Source organism: Neodiprion fabricii, chromosome 3 (assembly GCF_021155785.1).
Source record: "Neodiprion fabricii isolate iyNeoFabr1 chromosome 3, iyNeoFabr1.1, whole genome shotgun sequence".
Lineage (NCBI taxonomy): Eukaryota > Metazoa > Arthropoda > Insecta > Hymenoptera > Diprionidae > Neodiprion > Neodiprion fabricii.
Window position 1 is genome coordinate 17,375,037 of NC_060241.1, and position 15,977 is coordinate 17,391,013.

Consider the following 15,977-nt stretch of genomic DNA (forward strand, 5'->3'; position numbering starts at 1 on the left):
AAATTATCTTCTGACACATATATATTCCCGTCAAGGTAAATTTTCAAACGGTATGTTCTTGAAGTTTTGAACTTTTATTCGAACGGAGATATGAATGAGCCAATACATAATAAATACGAAGTTTGTAACGTTGATGTAGTCATGCGTTTCTAGAAAAATTGGTTACTTTGAAAATTTAACAATGTCTGAAATTCAATATCTGGAATAAATTTGAACGTACTCGTTACTCACACTTTGCGAACTTAAATCTCTCCAAGTTGTTTTAAAGCTGCAAACTAGTGATTTATTTATCAACTTTTCGTTATATTACCTGTACTCACTTCTAGTTAATTCATGGCTTATACCAGGCTAGTTCTTTATAAATTTTTATTACTATAAATGACATTATTTTTGTGAAAACTACTACGAATTGACAGATATTTATAATGCAATTTCTGAAGAAGTTCGTCAGAAAAAAAAACAACATGCATGGTACATATAACTTGCTCGAATTTCCGTTCAACTGAAAGGTCAGAACTTCGGGAAAATCTTTCAACTGATTTAATCTAATAATAATAATAATTTTCCGATCTGGTGGCATTCATTATTATAAGAGAAAAGAATTTATTATGAAAATGGGATGTAGCATAATTTTACATAACATAATATGAACTAGACCAATTCAATTTCTATAAGTTTTATTTGCGAATGTCTTGCTCTTCCGAGAACATTTATAAATATACACAATTATCTAGCAGATAGATTTGGAGTCTGATTTAAACTTTGTAGCCAACAAGGTGACGTTTTCCTATAACTTCACCGATATAGAACCAGCAGAGGACTTCGATTCCAACGAGGGTGTTCAACCACGCTTCTCTAACAGTCAGATTACGGTAACTGCCATTCTTAGCGCTCGATAAGATTTTCGCAATTCCGGAACGAATAGCAGGAATATCGGAAAGTTTTGGTGGTGTCAACTCGACCATGGCGTATTGCCTGAAAACCTGCAGTTTAGGCTTTGCCAAGACCATACCAGCTGTCACAAAAAGAGAAACAATGGAATTATATTAGAGCATGCAAGGTGAAATTCTAAAGACTTAATTTCAATGTATGGAAGTCATACCTGTAACAAAACTAAATTCAATAAAACGAAATTGTTCTTGATTGGAAAAATTGTAGAATGTAAGTTACATCAAACGTAACGTGTAGTTTCATACTGGTATCAGTCGTGGATCTTTTGGTTTTTTTTTTATATCAGCTAGTGATAAACATTGTACAAGTACCAAACAATTCTTTGATGCCATTTTTCAGAGTATCGCTTATCTGTCTAGTTCCATGTTTAAAATAACGACAGAACTATGCCCTGAAGTTGTAAAGTTAAGCTAACATGGAAATGTGTCGATCAACCGTCAAAAACATTGTACGATTCTTGACCATACATTGAAACATGGTTATTTTCGGTGGCATTGCATGAAAATATTTTATCATTGCCATTGAATATATAAAAAGTAGTTTCGTACTGTAATAATCACATTGAACAAGTTTTAGTCTAAAAGGAAATGCTTTGAATTGCGATACCATTTTGACGTACTCTGGGAAAATCAATGGAAACCATCATGCACCTTTGAAGCCAAGAGATAAATGACTTTCTCGTACAAATAAATCATGACATGACAACAAATGTTCGCTTTTTAATACGAACAAATAAAATATTCTACAAATTGTCAAATCAATCTCACAGTGCGAAACTACATGTACGTAGATCAATGTTATGTAAGGTTGTGAGCATTGATCGCGCACGACGTTGTTCGCTTGATTGTGCATCAAACAATTTGTTGATATAATGAATATATTATGTCTAAAGCAATATGATTCTGAATAAATACTTTTAAGTAGGCCCACGGCCTTCGCTGGTAGTTGTGCTGCCATTTTCGTGCTTCTTCGTCCAGGAATCAAAAAACTGCACGAAAAGACACGGGATGTTGAAATTCCACCGTTCCTCGATACAGAAATGACGGTGACGTAATTCCAGGGAACGGATCAGAACGGATTTGATTCAATGGCGGGAAACAGCAGGTTATTCGATTTGCAATTTTCGGTATTGACTTTAGTACGTGTACACACGTGTAAGTTGACGGAAGAATAAAAGATTTTAATGTTCGCTGACTAAAGATATATACTAATTGACACTATAATAACAATTGTTCCTTTCTTCCATGCGATAAAAGTAAGAAAAAATTTTTATCTGGATCTACGAATATGGTTAGTTTTTTTCATGGTCGCCCACTTCGTGGTCGCCCTGCATGTCGGATTGAACAGATTGTTTGCCTTCATCACGAGGAGACGACCTTACATCATCAAATTAAATAACATATCCAAAACTTTATAGACGTTTTGATATTGTGGAGCTATTACGAGGAAATATTGGGGTGGTAATCTCTTGCATTCGTAATAACATTTATCTCTAACTTGTAGCATAAAAATCTACTTCATTCGTACTTTGACCATTCATTTTTACAGACTGTTTGCATTATTGCATTTATCCTTCTTGGTTTAATGAATTGTTACATATTTTCAATTTGCAATTGTTACATAATCTATTGGCGGTTTACTCTGTTAATCGGAGGTCATCTCACAATTTCATTTGCTCCTCGGATGAATCAACTTTCATTTATGTAAATAGCATCAAATTGAAATAAACGATGTCTTAACACTTATTTACCAGATAACAAAATACTATAGCGAATAATTCTAGGAACGAAAGGAATACATTAATGTCGATAATAATGATTAGATCAACAAACATGGGTTCTGCAATAAAGTGTATTGTATTTTCGTGAAAAAGCCAAGTACACGTGTAAATAATTTATTGAGGTAAGTATATCAATTGCTAATTAAAAAGGAATTGAATATCTACCATCTAAAAACTAATTGAATTCACTTTCAACTTGTAGTGTTCCAACTAATCCCACTTCCTAACTCTCAATTCCGGTTCCAAAACTGACCAATTAGGCGAGTGTTTTTCGTTCGACAACCAATTGAAGTCATCCACCAATTGCCAGTTATTAATTTTTTGATCTAGCCCAGCCAAATTGAAATGTATAGAAATATCGTCATAGGACCAATTGTAGGGTGCAAACTGTATTTTCGAACAGTCTTCTATAATAGCTCTACTTGTAACGTGACAATAAACGTCGCAATTCGTTGAAGTATGCAGTCTAAATTGTTGACAAGCAAAAGCAAGGGAACAGGCGTTGCATCTGTCGGCAAATACAGACGAGGAAACTGGCCCAACTAAGACTATACAATTTTGTAGATTAACCATATGTAACGTACTGGGCGCCCCATATATCCTGATGAAACACCCTGACAGGTCAGAGAGCAAGATATCATTTTTGTTCACATTTTCCGCATCCAGAACCAATTTCTCATCCACCTTTCCCATTATCATACAGGCACTGTCGCCATATTTGCTTGAAAGTTTGTTGTTTTGGTTCGTCGCGTTGTTTACAATGCTGTCTGATATTTTGAGATCCTTCAGTCCGTCAGTGACATCGTGACATTTTTCCGACGGTTTTTTCAATACTCTACGATTTTTGAATCCAAACTTTTTCTTCGGCAATAATTTCAGCTCCAGCTCATCCGCCTCGATTTCGAGTAATTGCAGGTTTTCCTGTGCTCTGCGAATGTCATAAACCTTTAGATACATTTTGGATTGGGAAAGAAAGTTCTTCAACGTCAATATCTCTTTGTTTGCTTTGTCAAATATGGCAGGAAGCACGGATGGTGAAGCTGTACAAGCATCGTCTAGCAAGTCTTTAATCGTTTTACAAGACGCGTAGAAAGCATCTTTGAAATAACTAGACTGTTCGGATTCCACGGCAAGTTGCTGCCTTTCTTCTCTGCGTTTCTCGATCACATTTTTGCGCTCGCGATCTCTTTTGGTTATTCGTTCAGGTAAGCTACCCTCTATTAGAGTAGATGGATCCATTATTGTGACAGGAGCTATTATTCAACGCCGCTTGATATATGTTTCGTATCTACGAAGTGCCGCTAGATTCTGCTGTCTTCTGCTCTTTGTTCATAGATTTCTGTTTCAAAGCAGCTTTCCGCAATGTCTCAAGAAAAGGAGTCTCGTTATTAGGGTCAGTTCTAAAGCGCAATAGCTGAAATCAGTAATTATCATTTTCAAAACTCGTAAAATATCCATCGGTTAGAAACATGAATTTCTGTTTGTTACTATAGAAACTGTCAAGTAAGTAGTACACCATGAACATTCAGTTATTATAAATGGTTATTTCAATGTGGATATAACAGTTGTAACAATAAAATCAGGTCTCTTCAATTTCTATGACACCCAATGGGCATGCACAAACATGATTCAAATTATCACGAAGGTTTGTTTTTAAATCACAAATTTCATTACTGTTCTTTATCAAAAAATTTTCGTTTGGAGATAATTTTTTGAGTTATATGCCTAGATTTGCCGATCAAGTTTTTATATTTCAGTACAATATCATAGTGTTTCAGTATTACAACATCCTGACTTAACATTTAGACCGCTACTTGGCCAGTATACTATATACAGTATACAGTATACTGGCCAAGCTGTAGTCAAATAAGATAAATGTGGGTTATTTCAATATACATTAAAATCACCAGTGGTCTAATGGTTAAGTCAGATATAGCATACGATTGTTGCGGATGACTGAAGATCTTTAATATGTACTATTCCCTTGTAATTTCACAAGTATTTTTAACCAGAGAGACTGATGACAAATCAAATTTGGTTTCAGGCAGCTAGAAGAAAATATTTCTGAATCTATTATAGTATTTCATTAAACTGTAAGATTATTTGCAAAAGATGATTTTTCACATTTTTTACAACATTCTATAATATTTCTACAACTTTTCCTGCTTTTTAGGTTTGCAACAGCTCTGATTCCACAGTAAAAAGTTAATTTTCTGAAAATGCAAATCATTCCAAAGTTACAACGATAAACTCGTAAAAAGTAAACTAAGAAATTATTTTAAAAGTGGATTTTACAATTGTCAGCAATCATTTGTTATTAGTCAAACAAAGAAAGGATTAATTGAAACTCGTACGAGATATTTACCTTCTCTATTTCGGAATCTTTGGGAGTTATAAGTTCGAACAATGCGTATGAGAAACCATATGTACCAGCCAGCATAAATAACACCTTGAAAAACGCCATGGAAAATGAATGATTATTTGGCTAATTTCTGATTGTACTCCCAGATCATCTGATCTGTTATTTTGCTCTTAAGTTCGGGACTGGTGTATTCTTCAAATGCATAATATTTGTCCAAAATGTAGGGACAGTGTTCGCGACAGAACAATCTGGAACCTGATAAAAACATACTTTAACATCCAATTCATAAGCACCCAAAGGTTTGATCGATCAAGCTTGCTCAAAATCTAGATTGACGCTGTGTTTGAGATTCAATGATAAAGTCTAAAGATAAATAAATATGGTGAAATTTGGTAATCTGTGCGGGAGCACAACATAGCGAACTTAAGGCTAAATAATGTTATGAACCATTTTCAGTATTAGCACGACTTTGTAGTCCAGGTCAAGCTTGATCACTTAAATCTTTAGGCATATCCAACATATAAGCAGAATAACAAATTTACAGATATCGCACAGCTTAAATTAATCTAGGATAAAGAAGCAGCCAGTGTTAAGAGTTAAACGTATTTCACTTTGTTCCAACAAGATGATGCAGTTCAGTCTTATGCCCATAATTTCCAGTAATAATATTTGGGATACGAGATATCTAGCAAACTTTGATTTTCGGCATTCATCAGGTTAGTTTAATCAAAGTAACACGTTCGACTGCTTACTCTGACGGCTAGCTACAGCTTAGTCTTAAATTATCAAGTTAATGAGATTACAGCAGTTTCAAGCATCAACTGAAACATAATCTTACTTTTATGATTAATGCATAGAACCCTATAAAGATTTATATGGATATTTAAGAACAAAAGTGGGATCAAAAGAGTAGAGAGCAGTAATCGATGAAACTTTACAACTGTCTGACCGAAAATTATTGATAATCCAGGTAAGGATTCATTATCATGCAAGTTTATGCCAAGCGATGAGGGGACAAAAATAATTCATGACCGAATTTTCGATTATGAAATTTTTTGACAGCCGCTTACTAATTGTTTTGGCTACATTAGATAAGTAGTAAGTACCGAATTTCATATGAGCTGCTGTGGGTAGACATATCTTTGTTCGGGCAAAGGGCGTGTAGGTGTGAATTAGTATGCAGATGAATACTTTGGGGACAAAGTGTTTGGTAACTACGGGTGGAAAGAGTTGAAGTAACATATTTGGAAAATTACTTTTTCGGGTATTATTAATCAGAGTTGTACTCAAGAGGAGAAATATGTTTCGAGATCGAAGAGGAATTGGGATGTGAAACGGATAACCTAAAAGTCGACAGAGATTTAGGTACAAATGTTATTCGCTGCTCACCTCTGGAGTGTCTCAATAATTGCCACGCTGAGAAGCTGCTGATAAAAAGTATACACTCGGCTACGAGTACAGCCTTTATCCCGTTTCTTGTGCCTTTACCGATTCGAGATTTGGCTGGTTTATACAGCATACTAAAGAAGGTACAGACGGCTGATTTCCTAAAATGGAAATCATCTGGCGCCTGTGAAGTGAACACTGAATTTGCAGCGCTAGATAAACTACTACTAGTAGATGAAGTGGGTTGCGTTGGAGGTAAATTGGTGTGAGACACGGTATGGTTAAGGTAACGTTCCGCGGAGTGGGACTCTGAAATGGCGCAATTGTACTTTTAACTAGGGTTTCAGTAATTTTCATGTTCCGCAAAAAATAGGGAATTTTATGTTTCGCTGTTGATTCATGTACCCAGACTGAACCGTTGACTGGAGATATATAAGGACTGATAACCAATGGGACTTTTCGTAATCGTATATGGACGAGATAAATTCATCATGAAGCGGCGTTCTATGCTTCTATGCGTTTTACCTTGCACGCGCAACGCAATCCGGCAAGCGGTCGGTACGTAAAGACGACAAGAATTGATGTTACCATCGCTCATCGCGTGTGCCCAGATACTGCAGAGTCGAATATTATTATGCCTATGGAATGATGAACGGAAATAGACTGAAATTTTCATGTAACCCCGTATGGACGCCGTATACTTTTCAACTACGCAAATTTATTTGGACTAAATTCGGCAATGTCAATCTAACTCCATCGGATCGATAAAAATGATGTTATCTAAATAGATGCACAGTAAACATGCACATAGCTGTAAACAGAGTTAGAAACCTTTTCTTCATGCAAAGTATGGGAGACATAGTCGAAGAAGTTGAAGGATGAAGATGTATAGTTGTTCCGATATGTATGTACCTTACGTAATTTCTGTACATATGATTAGTTAATACTTAACTCGTACCGTTAACTGAGGATAATAATATGTATCTCCAGTCATCGCTCATATCTACATTCCAAAAGGTGCAGCTGATATATAAAAATAATTTCTTGACTGACGTTAGATTTCCGTGGTTTTTTAAAAATACAGTTTATTTGCAGCGGAAAATCCAGACCTTTATACACTAAAATATGGCTTGTAAATATTTTTTGGAAATTAAGTAAGAGCCGGTTGTTACTAATGTTTGAGTCGATTCTGTAACAAACCCCGATGAACCTCAGAAACCATTATCACAAAAGTGATGGAAAAAAAAAAATTTAAAGATGTTCAAGGTTCCTTTTTTCAACTTCTACTCATATTACCTGGTTAGTTTGCGACTTTGTCCGCTGACTCCCAAACACAAGATTGTTCAGAAAATTATTAAGTGGCCCAGATTATAATTACTTTTATCTGTCCACTTTATTATACATTTATAGCAGCACCCGAGCTGATTATTATGAATTTCAAGTATGAGAATATCTATTTCCGTCAAAGTCGATACTATTTCATCCGGAATTTCAGTATTTTTCCGGTAACCCCTAATAGTGATATTACCCAGAAGATACAATTGTGTAATAACAATATACATAAAATATCAGAAACTAACGACTGATATCACCGATAGATGGATTTTCCGGATTCTTTATAATCAAATTCTCATCAATTGTCTACGATATCTCTGTCGAAAATAAAAAAAAAAAATTACAAATGAAAGGTTGTGAGACCTTTCGGAAGCTTCAAGAGTGTTCTGCTTCCAAAAATCCATTGGTCTTTTCGGGGACAAGTTTCTGATCTATCGCAGTATTTCTACAGATTTTTGCGAAGAGAATTTACAAATTTTGCAGACTTAGGTAGAAGGATAATTTCACGAAGTGAAGAGGTGACATTGGTAGAACGTTAGTGAGTTACATTCTGTATGTTAAAATTAGAAGGAACTCGTTAGAAATTCATGTAATTGCTTGGTAATCGTTCAAAAAATATGCATGAGTTATTGAAACGGCATCGCGTTCCGGTGGTGGGCTGATTGTTCGCTTTGGAGAAATATACATACATTCGATAAATTCCAACCGATACTCTTCCTGCGAAGATCGCTATACAATAACGCCTGTACTGGTCTCTGAAATTGGTGGCGAGGCAGCTGACTTATGCGTAAAACGTTTAGTTATTGGTGCATAATTTTTTCCGCATTTTACAAATGTATCTTCTAAGTCCGGCCTTTACAACTTCCTCCGTAACTATCTACGGGGCGTAAGAAAAATATTTATTGCATACGCGTATTATGAATTATCTTACTCGGTACGACTTTTAGCTGAAACAGATAAAGGTTCGATCAGCTGGATTGAACAAAGAAGAGATTATCGGAAAATAGAAAGTTTTATCAGCTGAAAAAGACGAAGGTATGGATAGCACAATCACATAAGTTCATACACTGAATAAAAATGGCTCGAGTGCAGCATGATATTCATTTTGATATTTGTTGCTACAATTATCTATTGAATTAATGAATGAAAAACTTTCTAAATTTTTTGCATCGACATCTCTTTCTGCTTGAATTTATTAAAGTGAATATCTTTTTCGACTGCATATTCTGTAGTTCTCAGTACATTTGTTAAAAAATTGGTTTTGCCACCCTGATACAGAAAATAATACGATCAGTTAAACGAGTATTTCTGTACATTTCAGACATATTTCATAAATACTTACGCCAAGATTTTCCACTATCAGTATACACTACCAAGACTTTTGTTCCTGCGCGTTAAGCACTGGTTTTCAAACGCCGCGCTTTCTCATGACAGAAAGGTATCAAGTCCACGCACAAAAGGCATCGTGGAATTTGAGAATTTTATTATTCATCAAAAAATTCACCGAAGAGCTGAAAAATCAGCACGTCGAGAGTGCGTAACTCTGTTATCTACTGTTTGCAAAATCGACACGCAAAAAAACGTGTCCGTTTCCCGTTATTAATTTACGCGCATGAAGCTACGTCCAATTCTCGTGATTAATCTGCGCGCAACAAGGTGTGATAGATTAAACGGTCAAAACATTTGTATTATCTGGGACTTGTCCCAAGAATTCTGTAGAAATACAATCCACATCTGCATCTTTTTGAATCAGACACATTGCTATGCTGATTGTTGTTCTCAGATTACAAATAGAATTAAAATGAGGAGGGGGGTTGGAGGGCATGCATTATTGTGTGGCGTGACGGTCGGCGGTCCTCTTCGACGCGAAGTCTTCGAGCTCAACATGTCTCCCCATCTAGCGTACCACGGAACGCGATAGATCGGCCAGAGATGCGTTTTGCCCATTCAGACGATCACAGAGATCAATTGAACGGAAGAACGATCGGTAATGACTAAATAATTGAATTGCATAACGATTGAAAAATGGTTGCAGTCACAAGAAATGGAAAATTCGATCTCGTTAATATTCAAATGCTTACAAACGGTCGCGAGACTCGAATACGCAGTCTTTTGGGAAAAAAATTTCTGTGATCGTTTGACGCTGTGGATTACTAAAGTTAGTAACATCACGGCACATCGCGACCTTCCTACCCTTGCCTGTTTCCCAACGGAACCACCCAACGGAAAAGAGAGATTCACACACACACACATGCATAAATCCCGCGACGGATCCCAAAACGTCCACCTACCTACCCGGTTACCTATATTCGATCTAAACGATTCTCCATATTTTCCAACACACATCATTCTTCATCATTTGCGCCGTGGTCACTGACTTACATTTTCGTTGGTTACCTGTTGGGAGCAAAATGTTTTTGTATCGTAGTCTGCCTTCTCGGAATACAGTATCGCGGTTGTATCCCGCCAACTCTAATATTGCATTTATTATTTTAGTAAATGTTGGCAGACTATCGGTACATTAACCTTTTGTAAAAGTGATTAAAAACATCCTGAATGCCAATTAGCATTTTTCTAAGCGAGCTAAGCCTGCAGTTGATCAATACTTGTTGGCTGTTAAAAGATTGAAAATGATATATAATGTAAAATGCAATTTGATTACGTTACGTTATGCCAGACTTTGGAATTTCATCAATTTAACCATAACGTGAATAATTGAATATCTTCAAACCTCAGGTGAACCCACCACTTAAACGGCGTCATCAGTAAATTCAATCGTAGATTATTACATCAGTTACGAAACACAATTCGATCTCGCGAGTGCCGAGTAAGCCATGGTTGCCTGTCGCGATGCTCATTCCACTTTTAGCAACGTGTAAAATTTCTAACTTGAAGTAAGCTACGCTAAGTTGCATTGCGAAAAATAATGATTCGACTGAAAGTCAAGCACGTTGCGATCGTGAATGAGCCTATCCATGCAGCTAAGAAATCGAAGATTTGTTTAACAATTGTTACCGCCACGCCACGTGACAGAGGAATCCCAGGGAAATACCCATAACCTAACACATGCAAACTCACCAACGTTGCCGAGAAATAGAAAAGTTACTCGGAAGTTTCTGCTTAAATCTGTAAAATACAAAACAGAATAGTTCAATTAAATTAACAAATTGGCTTTTCAGTTGGCAAATTAATTATTACTGTTGTCTAGTTTCATATTTATGCGTTGCATGTTATGCGAGAACAAAAGTTCGGCTTCAAATGTACCACCCTGAATTATCAATGCATAATTAAAATAGGTATTATTACCTCGAGTCTCTGGGCTGCTTCACACTTTTACATGTAGTAGTTTTTGTAGAATCTCAGGTTTATTGGTGAAACGCCGCACTTTTCACATAATTCAGATCATCACTAATTTCTCGTAATCCAAAAATCGGCACCGCAATAACACTCGATTCGACACTCACTTTTTGTGCCATCACAAATCAGCCAAAAAATTAATAAAATTGACACTCGACGTACAGAGACAAAAATTGACATCACTGAAATCTGAGGTTACACAAAACAATGAAAACCCGGCACACGAAATTTACCTTCAACGTTCGCAGGCTGTTTTAATTTCAGTAATTCGGTTTTTCTTCAGGCTGTACGCTGCTCCTTGTGTATTATTCATAGATGAGTATGGTGGGAATACACTGATCGAAAAACGTGACACAACTTGTACAACGCGGTCTGAATATCGAACCGATACTGAAAGCACCATGATTTCACTTTGATTGTTCGGAAACGACTGATGCCGTACGGCGCTGAGAAGAGATTTAACTCGGTTCTTTGAAGGACAGAAGATAAGAATTCTCCCGCCCTCTCTGTCGCTCTTCCTATGGAGTGGGGGTAAGTGCACGCGCCTGCCTATCTGTTCTTCCCCTCTTGTGGCCCCCACTCCATGGGTAGAGCGACAGAGTGGGCGAGAGAATTATTATCTTCTGTCCTTTAGAGAACCGATTCAAATTCGTTGACGTGTGACTGAAGAATATACTCCAAACAACGGTTCACGGGATGTTTACGCCGTTGTTTACGCTCTATTTTCTATAGCTCTGTGGTCCCAACGACCGTGTGAAAACACCACATAAGCTACGCGCAATGCAATCTATGTAATGTTTACGGGATTACCGTAACATGCGACGTTAGCCAAAGTATGAATTCTCCAACAACTTACGGCGTGCTGCGTTGACTGAGGATATAGGTATACCAGTCAACGCAACTGGAAAACCTGCAAGTGTTAGGGGGTTTTTAATTTTGTCATGGTAATTAGAAATGATTTTTCGATGTCACAAGTTTACTTTTTCCGTCGAGAAAACAAATTGGCTTGAACTGACTTTTTTGTATACTATATTTCTCTTCAATTCGAATTGAATATCAACTGAATATCGAGTTAATAAATTGAACGATTCAAGTTTGAGTAACATACTAGAAATGGAAAAATGTCAGAGAAGACATTTCAAGACAAGTTTTAGGTCCTGGAACACCTGGAAATGTTATGGGATTTTGTTCCCATAAATTTGTGCCCACCCTGTATCTAGCAGAATTTGGGTCTACAGCCGAAAATTGGTCTTCTTATCTTCTGGGTATGAGTCTAGATAGATGTAGAGAATCTGTCCTTCATATTTGAACTCACCGTGTCACAATAGGTGATTCGTACGAAGAAACTACTATTTATTATTTCACTAAACATTTGACGTAAGAAAAACCATCGCGTAAATGCGAGCCATTCTACCCTGGAGATAATGATTTTTACGATTTCCGACAAATATTTAAAGAAACTGGGACATTTCGTACAATTTTTTATAAAAAAAAATAGAATTTTTATTAATTGTACGTATGCACACTTTGTCATAAAAATTTTATTTAAATTTTCATGACGATTTATATTTTCAGTAAACAATGCATTACAATTTTGCAAGAAAATTAATAATTTCTCATGAAAAACTATGCACATTTACAATTTTGTACTAAACAGCACAAAATGGATCAATTTCTGTAAAAATTCGTAGTAGTAGAAATTTTCACCAGGGTACACTTAATGTATTAAAAGCGACGATAATCTACGAAAAGTACAATATTTCAAGAGAAATACGATAATTTACTAAAAATTCTATGCCAAAACTACGAAAGTGTCTGAACTTCTACTTAAACGCAAATAATAATAACTTGATCGGTTGCAGATATTGCCACACCATGGTCACGATATCTCGACTTGCAAATTAACAGACAAATAAATTCTAGAAGTGTCTAGAAATATGTGCATATACTTAAACGTATACGAACTAAAAAAAATGGTCAGAATTTGTATTATAACTGATTGCACTCATTCCCTAAATATGAGAATATTCGAAATATTACCGTTACAATTGAACATACCTTTTCTTTCTTATTTTACAACATTTACAAATCAGGTTCACATAAAAAAGTGAAATATTTTAATCTACACGATCAATTCTTCATTTAGCTGTATTAATTAGTGTGAATAAATGAAATGGTTTCAGTATTGATGTAGAACTTGCAACTTAAATAGGAAATTGATAAAATGGTGCATTAGACATTTATTGATTTTTAAAAGATTTAATTACAGAATCTTTCTTCCAGTCTTGTTAGCTGTTTTATAATTTCAAGTTACACCTGAAAGATATGAAATTGCTTGAAAACATTGCTTGGAATAAAAAGGCGACGTTTAATTCTACAAAAAACTCAATTTAATTCTCAATCTTAAACCTAAAGCACTTCATTGAACTTGTCCTACCAGCTCTGATGAAGGATTTAAAACCGAAATATATTTATTGTATCTTATTGATTCTATAATAATGTCTTGTAAAGACTATCTAAACAACCAACATTATGTGATATTTAGATGTTAGCTACAGAACATTCCACGTGAAATACATCAGTTTTTTTCTTGGGTTATTGTTTTATCTTGTATATACGCCAGCAGTACACACGGAGTGAGGTTTTTTACGAAAAGATTTCAAAGTTTCTTGCCTTGCTTTCGAGACATAGAAAGAAAAACTTCTGGTTTAACTTCGCTAACAACAGATACAACAATTTTGCCAACCAAATAATTTGATTTTAAATATCTTGAGAAACTCCACAATATTTGAGGAATCATTTGGTAGAATAATTTAACTTTCCAGGAACCATCCACTGGCAAACGTCTAAGAAATTGTTAATTCCTTGACGTGCTATATTCTATGTAAATATTCAAAGCATTTTGTTCAATAGAGTATAAAGATAATTTTCCATTATGTTAAAAGGTTGTAAAATTTCAAATCTCACATTCCACTGAAAATTTTGTTTTGCGTAACATTTTTCAATGTAAGACTTCCCCAAAGTGTTTTTGGCAGTCTTTGATTTTGAATAAGTAATTAACAAAATTTTTTAAGAATTATCATCTCAGAAGTTATGATACTTTTTTTTCTCATGACTGGTTGCTCTGGAAATAAAACGACTAAGACTTGAGACATTCGTTTTCACTCAAATTTTTTGAATCACTGAACGGCGGTGGGAAATTTTTCAATGTAAACACAATTTAAATTCAATTAAAAGAAATTCAAGATTCTCAAAATACGCCACTTTTTATTTTCATAATTTTTCTTTACAAAAATCCAGACAAAGTAACGAAAATTTGGAGCTCTGATCGAAAATGAGATCAATTTTTTTTTCAATGAATTGTAAATTCTTTAATTAGGCTCTTGTAAACTAAGCCTGTGTAAGTCATTTTCTTAAACGGAAAATTTCTAAATACTTTGATTAAATTAATTTATGATGGTTTTAATTGTAATTAGCTACACTAAGTTCAAAGGAAATTGAAAATGAAGATTGGAATTACAACGAATTCGTAAATTTAACTGTATTAGAATTATTCTTAGAATTATATTTTTGTTTGTAACAAAAATTCATGATGCAAATTTTATAGTGCAACCTAAGACTTAAAATTCTGATCTCTTTCGACTGAACCGATAATTTCCAATACACGCACTGGCATATGCGTTTGATTCCATGAGCCTCTAACAAACAGTTTTTGACAAAGCAAGACCATACACTTTAATAAAGTTCTTCTTATTCTTGGAATTCGTAATATTTCTCTGATGTTTAACATATTACTGATGATGATTACATTCATTATGTTATTCCTGAGTAGACGTATTGCACAAGTCGATAATTTCTATAATTCTAATGTTTTCATGTCAGCATTACATGTGCATTAACATTAGTTGCTGCTATAAACATCGTTTAAGGAGTAATCTGTAATCACAGATTCATTTACGAGTACTCAATTTACAAGCAACAAATATATGGCAATAAATATTAAATGAATTCCAAATTCCGAGCGTTATTTCTTTCATCCTCCGCATTACGGAGTCTTGTAATTATGAAACATCTTTTTCTTCCTCTCTCTCAACCAGGGGACGTTTTCATGTACTTGCTTAAGGCATAATTTTAGTTTGGTAAGACGACATTTGGTGTACTTATGCGATACTTATATTTAGTACAGATACTACAAGCATTAGCAGTAAAATATACAATGGATAATATTTAGATGGGAGTATTAAAGAGAATAATACACTTCTGTACAAAATAGTTTTTGGAAATTTCTATCAAGATTATTAGTTTACAAATTACTACTAAGATGACCAAGATGCACCACAAGGTAGACAAGAATTGAAATTATAGCACTGGTTCATCTGTAATGAATATGTTTATCTTACCATTTAAGTTAGTATTGGTAGTATTGGACAGCTTACTGCTTTTTGTTCACACAGAAGCATTTCTATTCTTAGTTATGTGATGTGATAATATACCTTATTGCTTAGTGAATACAGAATATGTATACATATGGGGGATTCCACGTCAACTCGACTAACGATTTTCCCTCACCATTTTTTATTTACTTCAGGATTTTTCATATAGTTCGCCGGTCACGAAAAAGCGCTTTTTAATTTTTTATGATTATTCAAACTTATCTAAAAGTTGTCATTTTTTAAAAGTCTCAACAAATTCTCGAAAGCCTTATTTTTCGTCCCGATCATTTTGACACCCGTTCCATAATGGGGTCATTTTTTCGTCCAATTTTTTCTAGCGCTTTAAACATTTTGAACACACAAGACACCATGT

The 15,977-nt window shown here is 35.0% G+C and overlaps 2 protein-coding genes across 2 annotated transcripts; both read right to left on the reverse strand.

Moving 5' to 3' along the window:
- Positions 1-660: 660 nt before the first annotated feature.
- LOC124179071 (ATP synthase subunit g, mitochondrial-like) lies at positions 661-2,016 on the reverse strand. The gene is made up of 2 exons (XM_046563091.1): positions 1,866-2,016; positions 661-1,015 (listed from the first exon to the last, which is right to left on the reverse strand). Exons 1-2 carry the CDS (start codon positions 1,906-1,908, stop codon positions 756-758), a joined length of 303 nt encoding a protein of 100 aa, XP_046419047.1. The 5' UTR covers positions 1,909-2,016; the 3' UTR covers positions 661-755.
- A 772-nt stretch (positions 2,017-2,788) lies between these two features.
- On the reverse strand, positions 2,789-6,758 carry LOC124179068 (tubulin-specific chaperone C). The gene is made up of 3 exons (XM_046563086.1): positions 6,483-6,758; positions 5,097-5,348; positions 2,789-4,145 (listed from the first exon to the last, which is right to left on the reverse strand). The coding sequence occupies exon 3, from the start codon at positions 3,968-3,970 to the stop codon at positions 2,942-2,944; it is 1,029 nt and encodes a 342-aa protein (XP_046419042.1). The 5' UTR covers positions 3,971-4,145; positions 5,097-5,348; positions 6,483-6,758; the 3' UTR covers positions 2,789-2,941.
- Positions 6,759-15,977: the final 9,219 nt, after the last annotated feature.